The sequence below is a fragment of the Lolium perenne genome, chromosome 6 (genome assembly GCF_019359855.2).
Source record: "Lolium perenne isolate Kyuss_39 chromosome 6, Kyuss_2.0, whole genome shotgun sequence".
Taxonomy (NCBI): Eukaryota; Viridiplantae; Streptophyta; class Magnoliopsida; order Poales; family Poaceae; genus Lolium; species Lolium perenne.
The window spans coordinates 106,390,588-106,411,209 of record NC_067249.2 but is presented as its reverse complement, the minus strand read 5'-3'; the positions used below and the strand labels follow the sequence as shown (position 1 = coordinate 106,411,209).

The 20,622-nt window shown below is 41.6% G+C and overlaps 1 protein-coding gene across 1 annotated transcript; it reads right to left on the bottom strand.

Annotated features, from left to right (window-relative positions):
• Positions 1-449: 449 nt before the first annotated feature.
• On the bottom strand, positions 450-5,313 carry LOC127307438 (ARF guanine-nucleotide exchange factor GNOM). The gene is made up of 2 exons (XM_051338160.2): positions 4,560-5,313; positions 450-4,230 (listed from the first exon to the last, which is right to left on the bottom strand). The coding sequence occupies exons 1-2, from the start codon at positions 5,229-5,231 to the stop codon at positions 676-678; spliced, it is 4,227 nt and encodes a 1,408-aa protein (XP_051194120.1). The 5' UTR covers positions 5,232-5,313; the 3' UTR covers positions 450-675.
• Positions 5,314-20,622: the final 15,309 nt, after the last annotated feature.

Sequence of the window (20,622 nt, the reverse complement as noted above, 5' to 3'; positions counted from 1 at the left end):
TATGTCGTCTCTTCGTTGGCCAACACTTAGCGCCATACAACATCGCAGGTCGGATAGCTGTCCTATAAAATCTGTCTTTTAGCTTTTGTGGCACTCTCTTGTCACAGAGTACGCCAGAAGCTTGGCGCCACTTCATCCAACCAGCCTTGATTCGATGGCCCACATCTTCATCGATATCGCCATCCCTCTGCAACATGGACCCCAAATATCGAAAAGTGTCTCTCTCCGGTACCACCTGCCCATCAAGGCTAACCTCTCCCTCCTCGTGCCTAGTAAAACTGAAACTGCACCTCATATATTCAGTTTTAGTTCTACTAAGCCTAAACCTTTCGATTCGAGAGTTTGCCTCCACAACTCTAACTTTCTATTAACCCCCGTTCGGCTATCATCGACCAACATAGCAACAGATAAATTTACAAAAAAAAAAGGCCTGCTGACTAGTGACAAAATAACAGGTAAGCCAGCAAATAACTAATAGCCATTCTCTAACCAGGTTCTGTTGAAATGTTTCTGAAATCCTAAAAGTTACATGAACACAAATTTCAGCATTTCGATAAAATTAGACTCATTTGTGCAAGCTGTGTGTATTTATTTATGACCGAGTAGCGGCTGGAGAATGCAAGGATGCAATATACATTCATTTGACGCTAACTATAGCCGATTTACTGGAAGACATCATTTGACGCTAACTAATCTCCCCTCAGAAACTGCTGGAATATCCAACTTGTCTTGTGTACTTTGTGCTGCATCATCACCATCATTACCAGGGAAAATTACTGAATGAAGCAAAGGTGCGATATTGCTAACTTGAAGCCATGTTGCTTCCCACAAATTGGAATCCCCGCTGGTGCTTTTCTTTGATAAGATCCCACTCGCTTTCATCACCAACAGTACGTTCTTGAGTTGCTCTGTGATGGCCTCTTGTAGCTTCTCGGTCCTACTCCCTCTAACTTTGACTTTCATGAGCTTCTCCATCATGTCCAAGACTTCCAACCACAGCTTACTGAAACTGCTCTGTGCTGAAAGATCATTAAGTGACTGCAAGAATAATTTGAATAACAGTTTTACAGCATGCAAGAGAGACACCTCCATGTTTCTGAAATCCTTTGGTGAGGAAGTCTGTGCAATGTCTAACAATTCATCGAGCAACTGGAAAACAATGTCAAATGACATCAACCACGCTGAAGATGAAACTGATATTCCATCAACTACTAAGCATTTGTGCAACAATAACAGAGCATGATTCCTCACTTCTTCCCTCTGATCTGTGCACATCTTCCGTAGAGCCTGAATTAGCTGCAGCCACATCTCATTAATTCCTTCCAACATCCTTTCCGCCTCTCCACTAGCTTCCTTAATCTCATGTGACCAGCGTGTAAGACAGTTCACTGATTCTGCCATTAGGTTTAAAGCATGGATAGATCTTTCTGCAGACCCGAGCCTAGACTCCGCAAACTGTCTTGAGGCCTCCACCGAAAGGACAAAGTTCGCAGGTGAGAGGTGTGATCCCTCAAACATGATAAAAACTAGGGCTTCAAAACAAGCTTCAGAAGCATCCGGATGGCGAGCAGTGATGCACAGCAAGGAAATAATAGTTTGCCAACCCATCTGGGACTTGATATGTGTTGCATTGTCCCTAACAAGGCGTGTAACCTCCTGGGTAATATTCTCGCAATAAGCATCAGCCACACGAGCATCAAGTTTCAAGATTAACTGAAGCGACCTCAGTAAATCATCCACAAGATTCTCCTTATAAGGAAGCAAACGCTGAACAATGTCGAGGAGGCCAAAAACAGCTTTCTCCACAAGATTGCAGGGCGTCACTGTGGACTGAACAATATGAGTTATGTGATCATAAACATCATGCCATAAAAGGACAACCCTGTCTCTGTTATTTAATGCAATAGTGATGATAAGCTCTAAGCAGAAGACTGCATTGTCCTCATCATATATCGAGCTGGAGATCTTCTGAGGTTGGCCAGCTGCCTGAATGAGGGCTCTTGCCAGATTCAAGAGTGAGTCAGCTTGTAAGAATTTGCTCTCGGTGAAGATTGTACCTATTTGGCACTTCTTTATTGTCTCTGAAGCATTCCTCTGAGCAGCAAGCTGCTCCTCAGTTGGCTGGAACTTTGGCTCTTCGGTATCTAAATACAATAGTTGACTGAACCTCCCCATTAGCCCATATATTTTCTTAGGAGTGCTGACTGGCATGACTTGAGATGCAGCGGGATATGGAGCGGAAATCTTGCTAGGCAATGAAGCAGAAGAGGGCTCCTGATCATCATCTGTATCGTTAAAGAAGCAAGCAGGAATAAGGCCTGTCTTGTGAAATCTTAAAATGCAATCTATTATGGTTCCCCATCCTGTGTTTATGTGATCACCATGAATAGTTGCTATAGTGAAAAGAGCCTCCGTTGCCATTCTAGCCTTGGAATCCTCACCGAAAGCTGTTGCAGGATCATCATAGGAAGTGTTCCACAAAATAGTGAACTTGCCAAGTTCCACAACAAGATCATTCAGCACATCATTAAGATCATAGAATGCAGCCAGCCTAGCCACTGACATAAAACCATCAATGCATCTCGCAAGATTCTCTTCTTGCTCAACATTACCAAAAATCACTGAGATAGCAGCAATTGTTGGCCTGGCCATGATAAGAAACATGTCATGATCAAGAAAAGGGTAGGAGTGACAAGCAATGTAAGCTGATGACCTCTTTGACTTAAACATCAGATCAGCCCAGCGGCTAAAAGACATCTCAGAACATCCTACTCCTTGGTCGGGAATGGTTTTGATTTCATTTTTACAAATAGAATAATATATCTCAGACAAGAACTCCCTTGGAAGATCATTCCCACCATTGATATGGCGATTGTTCCTGATGAAGTCTTCCTCGGTCATCTTCTTCTTAACCCGTACATTGTGCTGATCCGTGTTGAGCAAGATAACTGAGTATGACAGCACCAGAGTGGCATCACAGTTAACAAACAATTTTGGTGACTGCTCGTAGTACCTCTCAGAAAAGGCCTCAAGAATCCTTTGTATCTTCTGTGATTCACCAGGCAGCCGGAAGGTTTCCAGGAAGAGCCTTAGGGCAGCATCCAAGTTCAACTCCTTGAAGTCAAAGGTTTTAGAGAACTCATGAAGGACCTGAATGGAGAACTCATCATGATTCCCCAGATAATCCCCAAGAAGATTCTTGTCTAATCCAGGTGTGTAGTGGAAAAACAGGGCGACATTACGTGGATCAAGTTTTTCAGGCAAGAGATGAGCACCTTGCAGATACTCAAAACCCTTCTTTTTATCCGTATTGAAATGTTCAACACCAACCATCAGCTTTCTCTTGATGCTTTTCTGCTGGTTAACAAATCTAACCAATTGATCAGGATCATTAATGTTCTCACACTTCAACTGCCAAAACGGAAAATATTCTCTCATTTCTTCTACCGTTTGCTGGCGGTGCTGAGGTGAATTGCCAGTCCTCTCTGCTATTGCCTGAATGACAGCAAGCAAACCATCCAAAGATAGCACATTCAAAGGTGACAAAGTAACTTCCACAGAGAATGCATTTTTAGACAGAATGTTAACTAGGTCTTCAAAAACATTAGAGCACTGTAAATCACAGTCCATATTCATATACATCTCAGCCATAAACACTTTCTGTCGGCAAAACTCCACTATAGTCTCCAAAGCAACTTCCTGCTGCTGATAAGTAGCTCCATATCTACTCTGGGATAGTCTTAGGATCACACATGCAAAGAAAGCCTCAAGTTGAAGCTTAAGTTCCTGGCGTAAATGGTAGAAGAGAGTAAAAATAATGCTGGATACCATCGGTAGAATCAAGGGGCTGATTGATAGGCCGATCTGCATTAGATTGCGGAACAGTTCATCTTGTAAAAAACTAAGTAGTTTGGGGTGTCTGTGTATGTATGAAGATGATAGCTCAATAGCAGAATTGATCAACCCCAGAGCAAAGAGTGGCATATCCTCATCAAAGTCAACTGCATTCATCCTCGGGTTCACCTCATTGTCTTCAGCTATGTTCAAAAGAGAGCACAAAAACTGCAATATTTCTACCATGCAAGGAACCCCAAACAGCTCCATCATAGCTTTGTCTTGCACAACACCAGATTTACCTCCCACTTCATCCTTGGAACTACTCAAGCACACAGAATCATTACCATTCCCCATCTTGCTAGCACTGAAACCTTGTTGCTTGCTACCAGCAATCTGCAAAAGAGAAGAACAAGTGAAAACTGAACTCAATTTCACAAGTTGAGATTGCTAATGAATAAAGTATAACCAATAAATCCTCTAACAAGAAGAATTACATGAACACATTCTCTTTTATAGGGCTCTATACATTTCATTTCATTCTTTTACACAATCCCATATGAGCATTGCAGTTCAATTATAATGGTAAGTTCTTGCAACAACAACAACAAAAAAAAAAAAAAAAAAAAAAAACAGTACAATGGTAAGTAGAAGAAAAAGGAAATCATTCCCAGTACGCGAGTAAGCAAACACTAGACTCGTATGTTTAGAGGAAATATTCATACCTGCTGGTCTTGAGCCGCGGTGGCATCAATGTCCGGCAAGCGGGCGAAGACACAGCGTACAACCTCGTGCATAGTGTGGCGGGAAATGCGCTGTAGCAGCTCTCCCTTGGTAGCAGCCTGCTGCACGACGCGGAAGCAGGTGCTGACGATGTCGCAGACGTGGCGGTTGGAGAGCGCCGGCGCGGCGCGGGCACGGACGCAGGCGAGCAGCACCTGCAAGACCCGAGCCAGGACGGCCTCCTCTGACGCCAGGTCAGTAACCTCGAAGCGGCATGCCGTGACGGCCTCCACGACGGCGGACATGGCATCGGCAACGTTGGGCGCGTCGGGGCCAAGGAGGTCGAGGGAGAGTATCTTGTGCAGGGAGGAGAGCGCGGCGCCCGTGGTGGGCGCGCCGGCCTCGTCGGAGCGGACGAGGTCCAGGAAGGGGCGGAGGTAGAGGAGCGGGTCGACGTCCCCCCATCGGCTCGGGTCCCACGTGGCGACGGCGCGGCGGAGGGATTTGAGCCCCGCGATGAGGGGGTGGTCGAGCTCGTCGCCGGCGTAGCGGCCGCCGGACCAGCGGACGTTGCGGCGCATGATGGCGAGCACCGTGGCGACCTCCGACGTCAGCACGCACGCCATGGCCACGCGTGGCGCCGACGACGCTGGTGCTGGTGGTGGTGCGTCCATGGATCGCGGGAGCTGGGTGGGGAGGACTAGACTAGCTAGTACCAGAAGATCTGGGGTACGTTTGGTTTCCGACTTTCCGCCTCAGCTGGCCCTACCAACTTTGGCGTCACCAATGGCGGCGAAAAAGTGACTACCGTGTGGAAATGGAAATTGGGCTGGGCTAGCCAATCTTTTGGCGCCCAACCAAATAGCAGCCCCGACTTCCCCACGACGAATCGGTCGAGGGAGAGTATTCGTGTGTGATGTTTCCTTCCTTTGCAGTAAAAAAAACGCATCGTGCGCTGTAGGCTGCAGCCTGATGAGTACTTGGTCGCATCCGCGCGAGTAAGGGAGTGGCGGGGCCGACGGGTTCTTTTTTTTTTTGACCTGGGGGCCGACGGGTTCGATGCAGGGGATTGACCGGGAGCCAACAGCCAAGTTAGATTTGTAATCGGATCGTTTTCTTTCGTATCTCCTCGCCCGCGAACCGGTAGATCACTCCGATGTTCGCGTTCCTTACTGTTCTTGTTTTCCATGGACGCGATTTCCTCGTGCTTCGGTCTGGTAGGACGTACGACGTACGATATCACCAAGTTTAATTTCTGCTCGTCCTTGAATAGGTAAATGATAACAAAATAATTTTTGATTGTAAATGCTGTGATCAGGTCTTTAACAATTGCATGATGTATGGATAATAAAACTTAGCAATCATGTTACCTAATGAAAAGTATCAACCAACTAAGAGTTCATAATATGAAATTTATAAACATCAACAAGATTGTAATGATCATAGTAAAGCATGGTAGAGCGGTATCTTGCTTGCCCTTAATTGTGGAGCAAAACATAAATGCCAAGGCACCTCTGAAGTTCAAGTGAAGACTAGAAATAAGAATATCAAAGATAAAAGCATCAAAGTTATGCCACAGTTAACCGCGTTCTGGGACAAGCACATTACACTAAGAATGATAGTTATGCTCTCAAAAAGGTGCTCAAAGAAATATGATGACTCAACATAAAAGTAAAAGATAGACCCTTCGCAGAGTGAAGCGGGGATTAACATGTGCTAGAGCTTTTTATTTTTAAAACAGAAGTAAAATTGTTTTGGGAAGTGTTTGTTGTTGTCAACGAATGGTAGTGGACACTCTAACCCCCTTGTCAACCAGACTTTCAATAGCGGCTCCCATGAAGGACGTTATCTCTACCAGCAAGGTAGATCATGCCTCTTCTCTTTTGTTTACACATGTACTTTAGTTTTATTTATAGGTGACACTCCTCCCAACCTTCGCTTTCACAAGCCATGGCTAACCGAATCCTCGGATGCCTTCCAACATTCACATACCATGGAGGAGTGTCTATTTGCAAATTAAGTTGTTTACTGATAAATCAGGGCAAAACATGTGAAGAGAATTATTAATGAAAGTTGTAATTAATTGGGGCTGGGCACCCCGTTGCTAGCTCTTTTTGCAAAATTATTGGATAAGCGGATGTATATGCCACTAGTCCATTGGTGAAAGTCTACCAGCGGTAAATGACAAGGTTGAAAGATAAAATACCACATACTTCCTCATGAGCTATAAAACATTGACACAAATTGAGAAGTACCTTAAAGGTTTTAAAGGTAGCACATGAAAATTTACTTGGAATGGTTTGAAATGTCATGCATAGGTATTTATAATGGACACTTTGGAACAACTTGGTTTATAGGGATTTGGATGCACGAGCAGCATTTCCGCTCAGTACAACTGAAGGCTAGCAATAGACTGGGAAGCGACAATCAAGAGAGCAATAACCGTCATAATCATGCTTGCGACAGAATAAAATTAACGGAGGCATAAAAGTGATACAAGAACTCTGAAGCAAAGTAAATCATCGAGGCTTAATTGACTTTTATTTTCAGTCATATGCATGCGTGAGCATGTGCCAAGTCAATTTCAAATGAATCACTCAAAGGAGGACACCACAATACCATACCATCTTATGAACAAGACAATGCATGTTAACATCAAAATATCATAATATACACTATTAGCTAGCCGAGACTATCCATAAGAAAACATAACCACTAAACAATATCATTCACACATCTTTTTTAAGTTTCATCAAATATACATTAACCAAGTAAACATTGAAAATAGAAGATAAATAAAATATGTGACGATCCACTTATTAATGTAACCGGTGTTTGATGCTAGGATAAATAGATAATAAGATACAGCCGCTTCAAGTTTAGTCAAATTCATATATTGCTCAAAAAACAAAGTTTGAAGGTTTGCAAACCGAGGGGTTATTGATGAAGAGGGATGCGGGGACATCCCCAAGCTTATGACTTTGGCCATTCTTCAATATTTTAGAGTTTGGTGTTCCTTCATTCTCTGTGAAAAACTTCAACACAAAAACTTTCCCATTCTTTTCTGCGGTTAGACATTAGTGAAATAGATAATATTTCCAAAGTGCTGCTGTTAAACTAAATCAAATTTTGTTGTTAGGTTACAGAAAAGTTGCTTAAATGGCCAAATTATAAATGAAAGGTAAGAACCCATAAAAATCAAATGAAAAACGAAAAGAGGCCACTCTTGCAACAAAAGTCAGAATCTGTCCAGAAAAACAGCACCTAGAAAACGTAATTATTAGGGGCACTTATACATGTCCGAAATTTTATCCAATTTTTTTGCATGCACATAATTAGGTGATACATAATCAGTAATTTTTCGTGATTTTTAGAACTACCAGTAAAACATGAAAAATCACGCAATGAGCAGTAGATTCTGAAAACAGAAAATCACTTTTTACAAATGTATCAACTAAGCTAAATGGATAAAATTTGGTATTTTATTTTTGATAAACTAATAGATCAGATACTAAACAAGATCTAAACATGCTAGCTACAGCAAGGAAAACTCTAAAAGAAAACCAAAAGTAACAACCAAATAAAGAATCCAACAAAGAAGCAAAACAAAAGAAAATATTTTTGTTGTTTTAAAATTATAAGTGAAAGCAAATAAGCAATAAATACCAAATAAGAAGCCTAAGAAAACTAAAGAAGGTAAAACCAAGACATATAAAAGCAATTATAATACACGTTAAGACGATTCATATCATGTGGACGGGTAATATAGAGTATGAACGAGATAACCTTATGTTTGTTGATGAATAGGGGATGACTCGGGCATCCCCAAGGTTAGATGATTGTATGTTATTGAATATGTTCTTGGGATGCACCTACACATCCCCAAGCTTGAGCTCTTGCGTCTTCTTGTTCATCTCATATCGCCATATCGATTGGATTTTATAAGCTACATCCACATAAAACTTCATAAAACTCATTAGTAGACTTAGTACTCATTAAATAAAACCCACTCATGTTCAAGCATTGACAAATTACATAATATTTATCTAACATTAGCCACTGTATATACCTAAGGTCTTATTATTTCCGTTGTACGTCGAAAACTAAGGAAATCAAGAGACCATAAGTACAATATTGAATAAAAACACAATAGAAATCTGTCAAGACTGAACAGTCTGTAAAGGTGACACTTAACGAGATAGTTACGTAGCTCAAATGAAGAAACTCAAAACTAATGAAAGACAGGTAATAATCTCAGGTTTATGCACAAAAACTTTCAAGTCAAAATACTATTCTGAGATTTATCATGATTTTATTTACAGAGAAGCACAAAATATGTCTAAACAGAACAGTCAGTAAAGATCGAATTATTAGACCTATCTACGTAGCTCAATCAGAAAAGTCCAAACTAATTAAAGTTGCGTACATATCTGAGGATCACGCTCGAATTTTTTCAGAATGTTTCAATTTTTCTGGAATCTATACAGCTCAAAACGGTGGATAGCAAAAATCTGTCCCTGCGCAGAAATCCAAATCTAGCATCAACTTTCTATTAGAGACTACAATTAGCATTTTATTTTTATGTACAGGGGTATATACACAATATTTACATGTTTTTGGATGAGAAGCTTCCATGGAAAGATTTGCTTTGATTTCATAGGCATGAACACAAGTGTTCAAGGTCGACCCCCACTTAATCATTGCTCATCTTTCCAATCACTCTCTTTTTGAAACCGTTTAGATAACAATTACAACTAATTTTTTTTGTAATTCGCATTCCCTACCCATACTAAGATAGAGAACAACTTAAAACTGAAAATAAAAATTACTTAGAGACAAAGCAAACATGTGCACACAAGAATATTCACCTACGCTATGGCTCCCCGGCAACGGCGCCAGAAAAGGTCTTGATGTCCCACAAGTATAGGGGATCGTGTGTAGCCTTTTCGATAAGTAAGAGTGTCGAACCCAATGAGGAGCTAAAGGTAGGATAAGTATTCTCTCAAGTTCTATCAACCACTGATACAACTCTACGCGCACTAAACGTTTTCATTATCTGGGAAATAAAACTACGGTAGCAATACGGGTATGAGAGATAGCTTTGAAGATAATAAATACATGAAAGTAAATGTTAGTGCTGCAACAATAAAGTACAAAAAGTAACCATATACTAAGAGTACCATGAGTGTGGAAAACTGGTGGTAATTGTGGTGGCTTTGTCCAATATTAATTAGTGAAGACATTTAGTTCATTGTCTTTGATGTAGTTTTCAATGTGGGAGAGGTTAAATATACAAGCGTTCCACTACTTGGGATTACAAGTACTATATGATTGGATTGTTAGCAAACAACCGTAAATACTAACAATGCATTAAGGTTTCCCCAACCATAGCCTTAAGTTTATGGTCCTCTTACTCACATACATGCAACTAACCGGTTTGAGCCCTCAGGCTTCTGTCACTCCGGCAGGGCTACCCCTTCCTTTGCACATACTACTAACCCTATGGTGTTGATCCATGCGCGCACAAGTATAATGGACACCAAAGGACAGTATCATATAAACATACAACTCTAATGAACCATAGACATTCAACAAAGCAATCAAAAGAGAAATATACTACATAAACATGACATAGATCATATGATGAATATTATAGCATCAAACACCATGTTTACATAGGACGGTACAGAGGTTTATGAGAGGATGAACCACTGAATACAAGGAGGAGATGGTGATGGAGATGGCGGTGAAGACGTCGGAGAGGGCAGCGCGGTGGCGCAGGGCGGCGGCGGCGCCGGCGGCGCGGGGAACTCCTTTCCCCGCCGCCGGCAAGGTTGGGGAGCGCCGCCCCTTAGCCTCTCTCCTTCATGGCTTCAAGGGAGCCCTCCCCCATGGAGATGGGATCCATGGGGGAGGCAAAAACGTGCCTTTTTGTGGCTGAAATTCGTGGGTGGAGGTGTCCTCCACGAGTTAGGTTTTCTTCCTTTATATAGCTTCTCGGATTTCCGTCACCCCTTTTAGAGTTCCACCAAAACGGGCCTATAGGCCGCGTCCGAACTCCGATTGGGCCAAATTTTAACTCCAGAACGTTCAGCAGAAAATTAGCTACAACTTCCTCTTCAGGCCCAACTCCGTTGGAGGTCATCTTCGAGGGTCAAACAGACAATCTCCGAAAACAGTTCTGGGACAGATTTCAGCAACGTTCCAATTCGACTCCAACAAGGTTTCCTCTTGTATTCTTGATAATTCCTACACATCAAAGTGTAAAACAAGAACATTGTGCACTTTTGCAACTATTAATAGGTTAGTCCAAATAAATCATAAACTTAATACAAAAACAAGTGCCAAAGGCATAATATTAACATGAAACAATCAAAAATTATAGATACGTTTTGGACGTATCAGTACGTCGCATTGCGACCTAATAGTAAAGAAGAAAGAAAGATGTAGGAATCGGCGCGCTCGCTATCTATTTGTGTCCATCTGGGTGGGCGAGGGGACGCACAGACAGAGGCCGGCATCCGCACGGCCGTTTGGGTCGCACGCTGCGCCCAATGCTGCGGCCACCCATTTTGCCAACACTCACATGACATTTCGTCGAATAGGGTATGGGCACCAGCCATCGCTGCTACGAGCATCGGCTTCGGGGCCTTGGAGTGCATCGCCATTGCAAGGTTGAGGTCAATAGACGAAGGCGATGACCCCGTGGACTCGCCCACCTCCGGTGACCCATCCCGTGGCGGGTACAAGAACCGCTCCGCCGACATCATCATTTCGTATGAGATGGGTGGGTACCCAAACAGGGCAGTCGGTGGGGTTGTTGACCGGGGAGGAAGCGGCCGGGTCACGGAGGAGCCGGGGCTTCCCGCCGAGGTTGTGGTGGCGCCCGTCGCGGCCAGCTGCGCGAGCGCGTTGTGGTTGTAAAATGGCATGGCATGCTCTTGTATGGCCTTCGCCTTCGCCTCTGTTTCGAGAAGTTGGAGCTGCTCGGACGCCCCTTGCCACTCCTCCGCGACGGTGGCCTCCCTCTTCCGTTGATCGAGCGTCCTATGCCGCTGGGCACGCTTCTTGTTCTCCACTTGCCTCTGCTCCGCGGTGAGCTCGGGTCTCGCCTTCTTCGTCACCGCCGCGGGCTGCGTGACTACCGGAAATGGCTGGGACCTCCTCAGCGACAGGAGCGACAACAGAGGTGAGCTCGGTATCATCTCCGATGGTGGCGGCGGCAGCTTCGTCGGCCATCCTCTAGGTTTGGGACTAGAGTGGAGTGGCTGTGGTTTGAGAGGCAGACACGCGGGCCAGGGGAGGACAAGGGGAGGACGCGAGAGGCCAGCCCTCGATGTTCACGGCCATGCAAACCAGGCCCAGATTTGGGCCGACTTTGGTCATCCCGGTCGCCGCGGCCATCCGTTTTTTGGGTGCATCCACGCGTTGGGCCACATGTTTGTCCGGTTCGACCCATTCGAATGCGCGGACGCGGGATGGGTCACCCTGTTGGAGATGGCCTAATCGTGTATTTCCTTCCTTTCCGGTAAAAAAAGTATTTTCCCGCTCCGCGGGTTTTTGCTAGTTCCAGGTCCCTTTATCTTGTCTTTGATTTGAAATTTTAAATGGTTTTTCTGGTGTGCTGAAAAAACAGGCATGATTTGAGGTCGTATTTTCCATTTTTTATGCCTTGAATATTTCTTACTTCAATTAGATTTTTTATACCTCTGTTTCAACATATAAACCTTTTTTAAAAGATAAACTAACTTTCTAAAAGTATTATATTTTGGTACATTAATTGGTTGTGGTTGTAGCTTCAGGCCAAGGTTACCGGACCAATAAATCACTCGAACAAATATCTTGGTTCTATTTATTGACCGTTGTGGTAGGCAAACAAGAACGAACCCAAAAAAAGGGAATATAGAGTAATTAGCAACATAATTTAAGATCCAAGCTTGATATACATAAAAAATGACAAAAGGTCAGATGTATAAGAGCAAGTACAATAAATCCTAGTTAGTTGACTATAAGGATTCAAATAATATATTCATGCTTAATTAGTTGGAGGAGAGAGAGGAAGAGAGATAAGAGGAGTGGGCTCTTATGCAAGAGTCAACTCTAGCATGTGCTCCTACGCACTTTGTGAGAGTGAAAGGTGGGACATATATTGATGAAGTAGTACATGTTTGTAGCTCACTATTATAAATATTGGCTCTATATTAGCTAAAGATAACATGGCACTTGGCTTATAGCCAACAGTTGGCTATACTATTGAACTTTCCCTAAGTAGTGTACTCTTGGGATCCCACTCCTAGCCCCATTTGAAACACAAGATAAGAGGGGGGAGATCTAGGATTGACTTTGGAAAATTCATTTCTAATTTGTGTGCTTGTTGGAAACAAAGTGTCATGTGGAACCTCTATTTCAATGTCATCATGTAGGAATAGACAGATGATACTTGCAAACGTATCTATAAGTTTTTATGATACATGCTTGTTTTACACCAATTTCTATATGTTTTTCTTACACTTCATTGCACTTTTATATATTTTCCGGCACTAACCTATTGACAAGATGCCACAGTGCCAGTTCCCTGTTTTATGTTGTTTTGTATTTCAAAAAAAGTTATACAGGAAATATTCTTGGAATTGGACGAAACAAAAGCTGAAGATCTTATTTTACCGTACGAAGAAGAAGTCCGAAGGAGAGACGGAGGGGCGCCACAGGGCGGCCACACCACCCCTGGCGCGGCCAAGGGTGGGCCCGCGCCATGGCATGGTGTGGGCCCCCAGGCGGACACCGACCTCGCCCTTCCGACTATATAATGCCTTCGATGCGAAAACCCTAAAACAATCAGCCTCCATCCACGAAAATTTCCGTCGCCACCGCCATCGTCTAGACAAGTTTTGGGGGTCGGAAGTTCTTGTTCCGGCACCCTGCCGGGACGGGGATTGACCCTCGGAGCCATCTCCATCGACTCCACCGCCTCCACTTCGACTTCATGATGGTTCGTGAGTAGTTCCCCTTGGACTACGGGTTCTCGGTTGTAGCTAGTTGGTAATCTCTCTCCCATGTACTTCAGTAGAATGATCTCATGAGCTTCCTTACATGATTAAGATCCATATGTTGTAATCGGTGTTGTATTTGTTGGGGTCCGATAAGTTGTGGAATTGTGATCAGATTGTTCATCATATTATCATACTACTGTTATTTAAGATCTTGCATGCTCCCCGGTACTTGTAGTTACCTTAATCAAGTAGTTGCTTGTATCTCCAAGAGGGAGTACTTATGCTCGATAGTGGGTTCATGCCTCTAGTAATCTGGAAGAGTGACAATAACTTCTAATATTGTAGATGTGATGTTGCTACTAGGGAGAAAACAATAATGTTTTGTTTAAGGATAATTCGATTGTTTACTTTATACACATTGCTTAATGCAATAATCTGTTGCTTGCAACTAATACTGGAAGGGGTTCGGATGATAACCTGAAGGTAGATTATTAGTCATAGACGCAGTTGGATTACGGTCTATGTATTATGTTGTAATGCCCAATTAAATACTACAATAACCTTTATCTTGTCATAGCATGCATTGTCATGCCCTCACAATTATCAATTGCCCAACTGTAATTTGTTCACCCAACACATGTTATTTGGAGAGTTACCACTAGTGTAGATAGCTGGGAACATCGTTCGTTCTGTCATCATCATTGCTCTACAGTCAACTCCGCACTGGAATACTTTCTGGTGTCATCGTCTCTGTGTGTTACTATTGTCATTGCTCTCATACTACTGCTGCTTTCACATCACTCCTGTTATAGTGTTTTTCCAGGTGCAGCTGAATTGATAACTCCACCGTTAAGGCTTAAAAGTATTCATTACCTCCCCTTGTGTCGAATCAATAAATAATTTGGGTTTTACTTCCCTCAAAGACTGTTGCGATCCCCTATAATTTTGGGTCATCAAGACTATTTTCTGGTGCCGTTGTCGGGGAGGCATAGCTCTACTCATAAGTTCACATGGGGAGTACACCTTACATGTCTCTCTATTTTATTTTGTCTTTTCTATTCCTGTTTATTTGTGCTTAGTTTATTCCTGTTTAGTTGTGTTTTATTTAGTTTACTGTTGTCTAGTTTATTTTTGTCTTGTTTTTATTTTATACCCAAAAAATCCATAAAAATTGAAAACCCGAAAATCTAAGAAATGTTGTTATGGAAGAACATGATAGAACCTCTATGGAACTATTTATAAAGTATATAGAATCATATATGGGTAAAGTCAGGATAGGCGTGTTACAAAAGTTGAATCAAACTTCTGAAATTTTGCTTCGATTTGAAGAAGTTAAACAATTTGTCTTATTTATGGGAGCTTCTGAAATAGAATCATTCATGTCTAAAAATTATGAAACCTGTGTTGCTTGTAATAAACTTAAAGATATGGTCTCTTCTATCCTTGATTATTGCATAGAAAGTTTCAGCAATAATTATTATATCATTGATTATAAAGAGAGACTCAGTCATGCACAAGAATGTATCCACAATCTGCAGGAACATGTGGAAGAAGAAATTGCTGAACCTGAAAGCTCATTAGATGAAAAAGAGGAGGATAGTGATGAACAAAAGGAGGAAGAATGGATTAGCTACCCATGCCTACCTTCTAATGAGAGTAACTCTTTATCCCTCACACTATTTGATTGTCCCCGTGCTTACCAAAGGAGGATGAATGTTATGTTCATGTGGATTCTCTTGAAATATTTACTATGAGTAAAATTTGTTGATGTGGACATTACCCTTCAGGTAACCAATGTTATGTTACCTCCTACGGCCCAATCAGGGGCCCATGAAGATCATCTCCGACCAAGGTGGTCCGATACGTCGGTTCCCAAAAAGGATTCTTGATGAACAAGGAAAGAAGATGATGGACAAGGAAAGTTTAGACGTAGAACTCTTTGTAACCTAGTTGAACCCGGACAAAACTCTCGAGACCTGGCCTACAATATAAGGGCCAGGAGAGGGTCTGCCAAGGGACACACACTCACCACAACCAGATTCACCGCAAGTCTAGAGCTAGGTCATTAGAAATCTTAGCTTCCCGACGAGATCTTAGTCATAGCCTTCGGCTACCCCATTGTAAACCCAATATATTCCATAATCAAGATAAGACAAGCAGGAACTAAGGGTTTTACCTCATCGAGGGCGCCGAACCTGGGTAAATCTCTCTCACTGTCTGTTTGGTATCCGATGTCTCGTGTGAGCCTGCAAGATTCCATCAACCCTAAGCCCAAAAGGTGGGCATTGTCAAGGAGCACCCTCGTCACTTGTGATAATAATTATACTCCTGTTATCTATGATAATCCATGCTATTTTGATAAATCTTATGATTATCCTTTATTTGTACCTAATTTCGAAATGCATGTTACTAAAGAGTTTTGCTTAGAAAATATTTATGATAAAGCTCTAGATGATGGTCCTACATTGGTTGATAATATTAATTATACTATTATTGAAAATGGGATTGGAGGGGTCTTGAATTTACCTTGGAGCCCCATACCTCTTGAGAATTATCAATCATCTTGTTATAAAATTGTTAAAAGTTGGCTTGGATGTTTTAATCCCACCATTTTTGAGCTTGATAAAAATTATGTGTTTGTAGATCATTAAAAGCATGCTTTATGTGATAGTTATATTGTTGATTTTATTCATGATACTACTGAAAGTTATTATGAGAGAGGAAAATATGGATGTAGTAGTTTTCATGCTACTAAAACACCTCTCTATATGCTGAAAGTTTTGAAGTTACTCTTGTTTTATCTTCCTATGCCTGTCAGTTTGTTCTTTGTGAATTTATTTGTGTAGAAGATTCCTATGCATAGGAAGTGGGTGAGACTTAAATGTGTTTTTAATTTTCTTCTTGATGCTCCTTTTGCTTCATTTTCTATTTTCATGAGAGCATCATTACTATCAAGCCTAGCTAAAAGCACTTATAGGAGTCTGCATTTTATTATTTTATGTTGAGTCTTGGCAGTTGTTACCTCTGTAATAACCTCTCCTTATCATTTTTGTTTCATTTTTGTGCCAAGAATAGCCTCTAATAGGAAGAAAGTAAGATTTGGTGAAGTTGCTGTCCTGAAATAGATTATATGCTGTCACAAAAATTCTTATTCCCAGACAGAAGGGAATTTTGAGCTGCCAATTTTTGAGAATATACCCCAGGTTATTATCTAACTTTTGTTTGTTTTTCACTTTTCGATTTAAGCAACGGAGTATTTTTGAAAAAAATTATCTTTACCTGCTCTTCTGCTTTGACAAATTTCTATCACCATTTGCATTTGCCTCTTGATATTCTTTTTTAGTTCTTTTGAGAGAAAGAGCTTTCCAAGAAGTTGCTACAGTAGCTAAATGTTTTAATGGATATTTGACTTATGTTAGAACTGAACCAAGTGGATTTGTTATTTTGATTGCACTAATGCTGCTAATGAGAATTGTGTGAAGTTTTGTATGAAGGAAGTTTTCAAGTGTAGGTAGAGAAGAATGATGTGATGAGATGAAGTATGGACAAAAGCTCAAGCTTGGGGATGCCCATGTTACCCCAAGAAATATCCAAGAGTTGCAAGCGTCAAAGCTTGGGGATTCCCAAGGCATCCCCTCTTCATCAACAAAGCATGAGGTCATCTTTCTAGACCCTATATTTTTATTGCTTCATACGTTATGTGTTGTTCTTGGAGCGTCTTTGTTTGTGTTTTTAGTTTTTTTTTCTGTAGCATATTATTGGACCCTAACATATATTTTTTTGGAGAGACACACGCTCCATTTTCATTGCATAGAACACTCTAGTTTTCACTCTTATTGTTTTGCGAGTGTTCTCTTTTGCTAGTACTGCGTTTAGCTCTGGTTTTTTCACTCATATTTTATTCAGAGCTTGTTGGTTTTTCTTTATTTGGGTATGATTAGCTCTCTGGTCTTTATTGATTATTATCTACGAGAGATGTTTAAAATAAATTAATTGGTGTTAGAGATGATTAAAATGTTTCATGTCTATAGTGATGCAAAAGGAAGCTTGTTTAGACTGTGGCATAGACTTTGGCATGTCATGTTAGATGTTATTTTAATCATATGCTTAGTAGTTATTATTGTAGTTCTATTGAATTATATCTATCATGCTTATGTTTAGAGTACTTTGATCCCAGCTCACAATGCTTTTACAATAACTTGATCAAGATTGTGTTGGCTTCATGTCACCTCAAAAATTATTTTTGTTATCATTTACGTACTCGAGGACAAGTAGGAGTTAAGCTTGGGGATGCTGATATGTTGCAAATGTATCTATAATTTTTGATGATCCATGCTTGTTTTACACCAATTTCTATATGGTTTGCTACTTCGTTGTCGTTTTATACATTTTCTGGCACTAGCCTATTGACAAGATGCCACAGTGCCAGTTCCCTGTTTTCTGCTATTTTGTATTTCTGAAAAGTTGTACAGGAAATATTCTTGGAACTGGACGAAATAAAAGACGAAGATCTTATTTTACCATAACGAAAACGAAGTCCGTAGGAGAGACGGAGGGGCACCATAGGGCGGCCACACCACCCCATGGCGTGGCCAAGGGTGGGCTCGCACCATGGCATGGTGTGGGCCCCCCAGGAGGCCACCGACCTCGCCCTTTGTAACACCCCCTGTTTTAATAAAACCTAGATTAGGGTTGTTTGTGCATCATTTACATCATGATTTTCTAAGAAAATTGCACAAAAGGAAATGTTTTCAAAACCCTAATGGTGATCTGAATCTCTCCCTCTTGCTCAAATGCTCAAAGTGTTTCAAAAAAAACAAATTCAAACTAAAATACATGGCACTTGTATAGTGTCAAGAAGTCCATTATTATTTTGAGAAGTTCAGAAAGTTTGGATCCTCAAGTGCATTTCAAAACAATGCAAAAGAGTTTGAAAAACAAAAAAAAATAGATTTTGAAAAAGAGAGAGAAGAGAAACCCTCTCTCCCTCCCCTGGGCCGCAGCCCAATCTCTCCCCTCTCTTCCCTCTCTGCACAGCCCAACAGCAGCCCACTCTAGCCCAACTCCACCCAGGGGGTTATTTGCAAAATCTCCAAAGTCATCCCCTTCCTCCGTTCAACAAAGCTGTTCGCTGTCGAGCTCCGGTTGGTCGCCGCGCGCGGAGATGCTCGCCGCCGCCCCCAACCGCCTACAATACTCCCCTCTGCTGCCGCGGATGAACCTTAGTCGCCCAGTTCCCCTCTCGTTCGCTCTCTCTGTGCCATCGCGCCACGAAATCCTAACCCTAGCCGCTCGACCTCCGGCTATCGTCGTAGTTTGGAGCCCCGGCGAGCTCCGTCGTCCACGCCGTCGTCCTCGCCATGTCTTCCTCGTCCTCCCCGTCAAATGAATTGACCCGGGGCACCCGCTGTAACACCCCAAATTTTCAAACCAAAGAGAAAATGAATTTCCTTTTTCCAAAAATGGGAACCAACAAAAACTTTTCTTAAATAGAGTGCTATGCTTAGTGCTCATACCTATTACTTGTGCTTTTGCCATGATGAGTGTTATTATGCTTAGGTGATAAACCCTAAACCCTAAAGTGATCAAGTGAAGATCACAAACCAAATAAAATAAAAGAGAAAGAAATCAAATAAGAAAAACACTAAACCCTATTCTTCTCAAAAATCAAATTGATCTATTTTGAGAAACCTAAAATAAAGAAAAAGACATATATGGGCATGTAGCTCTAATGTGTAAAATTGGAACTCTACCTTTCTTACTTTGCTAAATGGTGGTGAACCATTGCAAAACTTACTAAACCCTAAACCTCATCCCTCTGGTCATAAATCTTTGAAAAACAAAATAAAAAGAAAAGATCTTATCTAAGAAAAAGGCATATGCAAGCCTATGGCTACTTTTTGACAATGATGAGCTTTGCTTTGTCTGCCTTGAGTAGATGAATTGAAATACCTCAACACACTCAACAAAGCACTTACCAACCAATTCAAGTAAGAAACAAAATAAAATCAAACATATGCAGAGAGGCATATGTGGCACTTAGCCAAATTATCAAATCTTGACCTAGCCACTTCCATTGCCTCAAAATGGTGTGAACCTTTCACCCAACTCAATATAAAACCAAATAAACCTTACTCTTGTCAAAATGAAGCAAAGAAAAATAAAAGGATAAAAGTTAGAAATTCACAAAACCCTCACATATGGTTTATGCCATTTTTCTAAATCTTTGACCTAGACCATTTTGGTCTTCACCATTAGTTGTAATATTATACTAAACACTTATTACACCTTTTGGAATCAAAGAAACACAATTCAAATCATTTTCAAACTCAAATTTTGATCACATGTGATAATGGTCAAATCTGCCATTTTTAGTATGATCACTACTTTGAGCCCTTGCAATTCAAAATTTTCAAACTAAACTTTGCCAACTCTTTGCACCTCATCCAAGAGCACATCAAGGTGAACAACTTTTGTAAAGACCACCTTACCAAATTCTTTTTAGATCAAATACTATGCTCCTCCAAAGTTGGAACTTTTTATTAAGTGGAACATTCTCACACTTAGCAAATTTTGCAATACTTTGAATTTGGAAATTCCACCACCACACATCTTTCTCTCTGGTCATTTACAACTCAACTAATCACATACATTTCAAATCTTGCCACTTTTGAACTCATTTGAATTTGGACAAAATATACAAATTTACAAATAGGGAACTATGCCAACACTATTCTAAATAGTGATCTACCCAAACCCTACTGCCCCAAATCACTCTCTTTGGTTCCCTTTACCTCTCTCACCCTAGCCAACCCACAGGAACCCTAGGAAGAGCTAGCCATGCTAGCATGGCATGGCCATGTCGGCCATGTCCCTCTCCTTCTTCTCCCCTTCACTCACCACCCTGGCCACCATGCCTCAGCGTGCCACCTTGACTCCCTACAGCACCTAGCACCGTTGCTTGTCGAGGAGGACGATGACATTCGCCGGACTTCGCGCGCCCAAGTCTGCCAGAGCATGCCGCTCGCGTCGCACAGCGTGCACGCCACGGCGAACTCTGGCCACGTGCAACCCC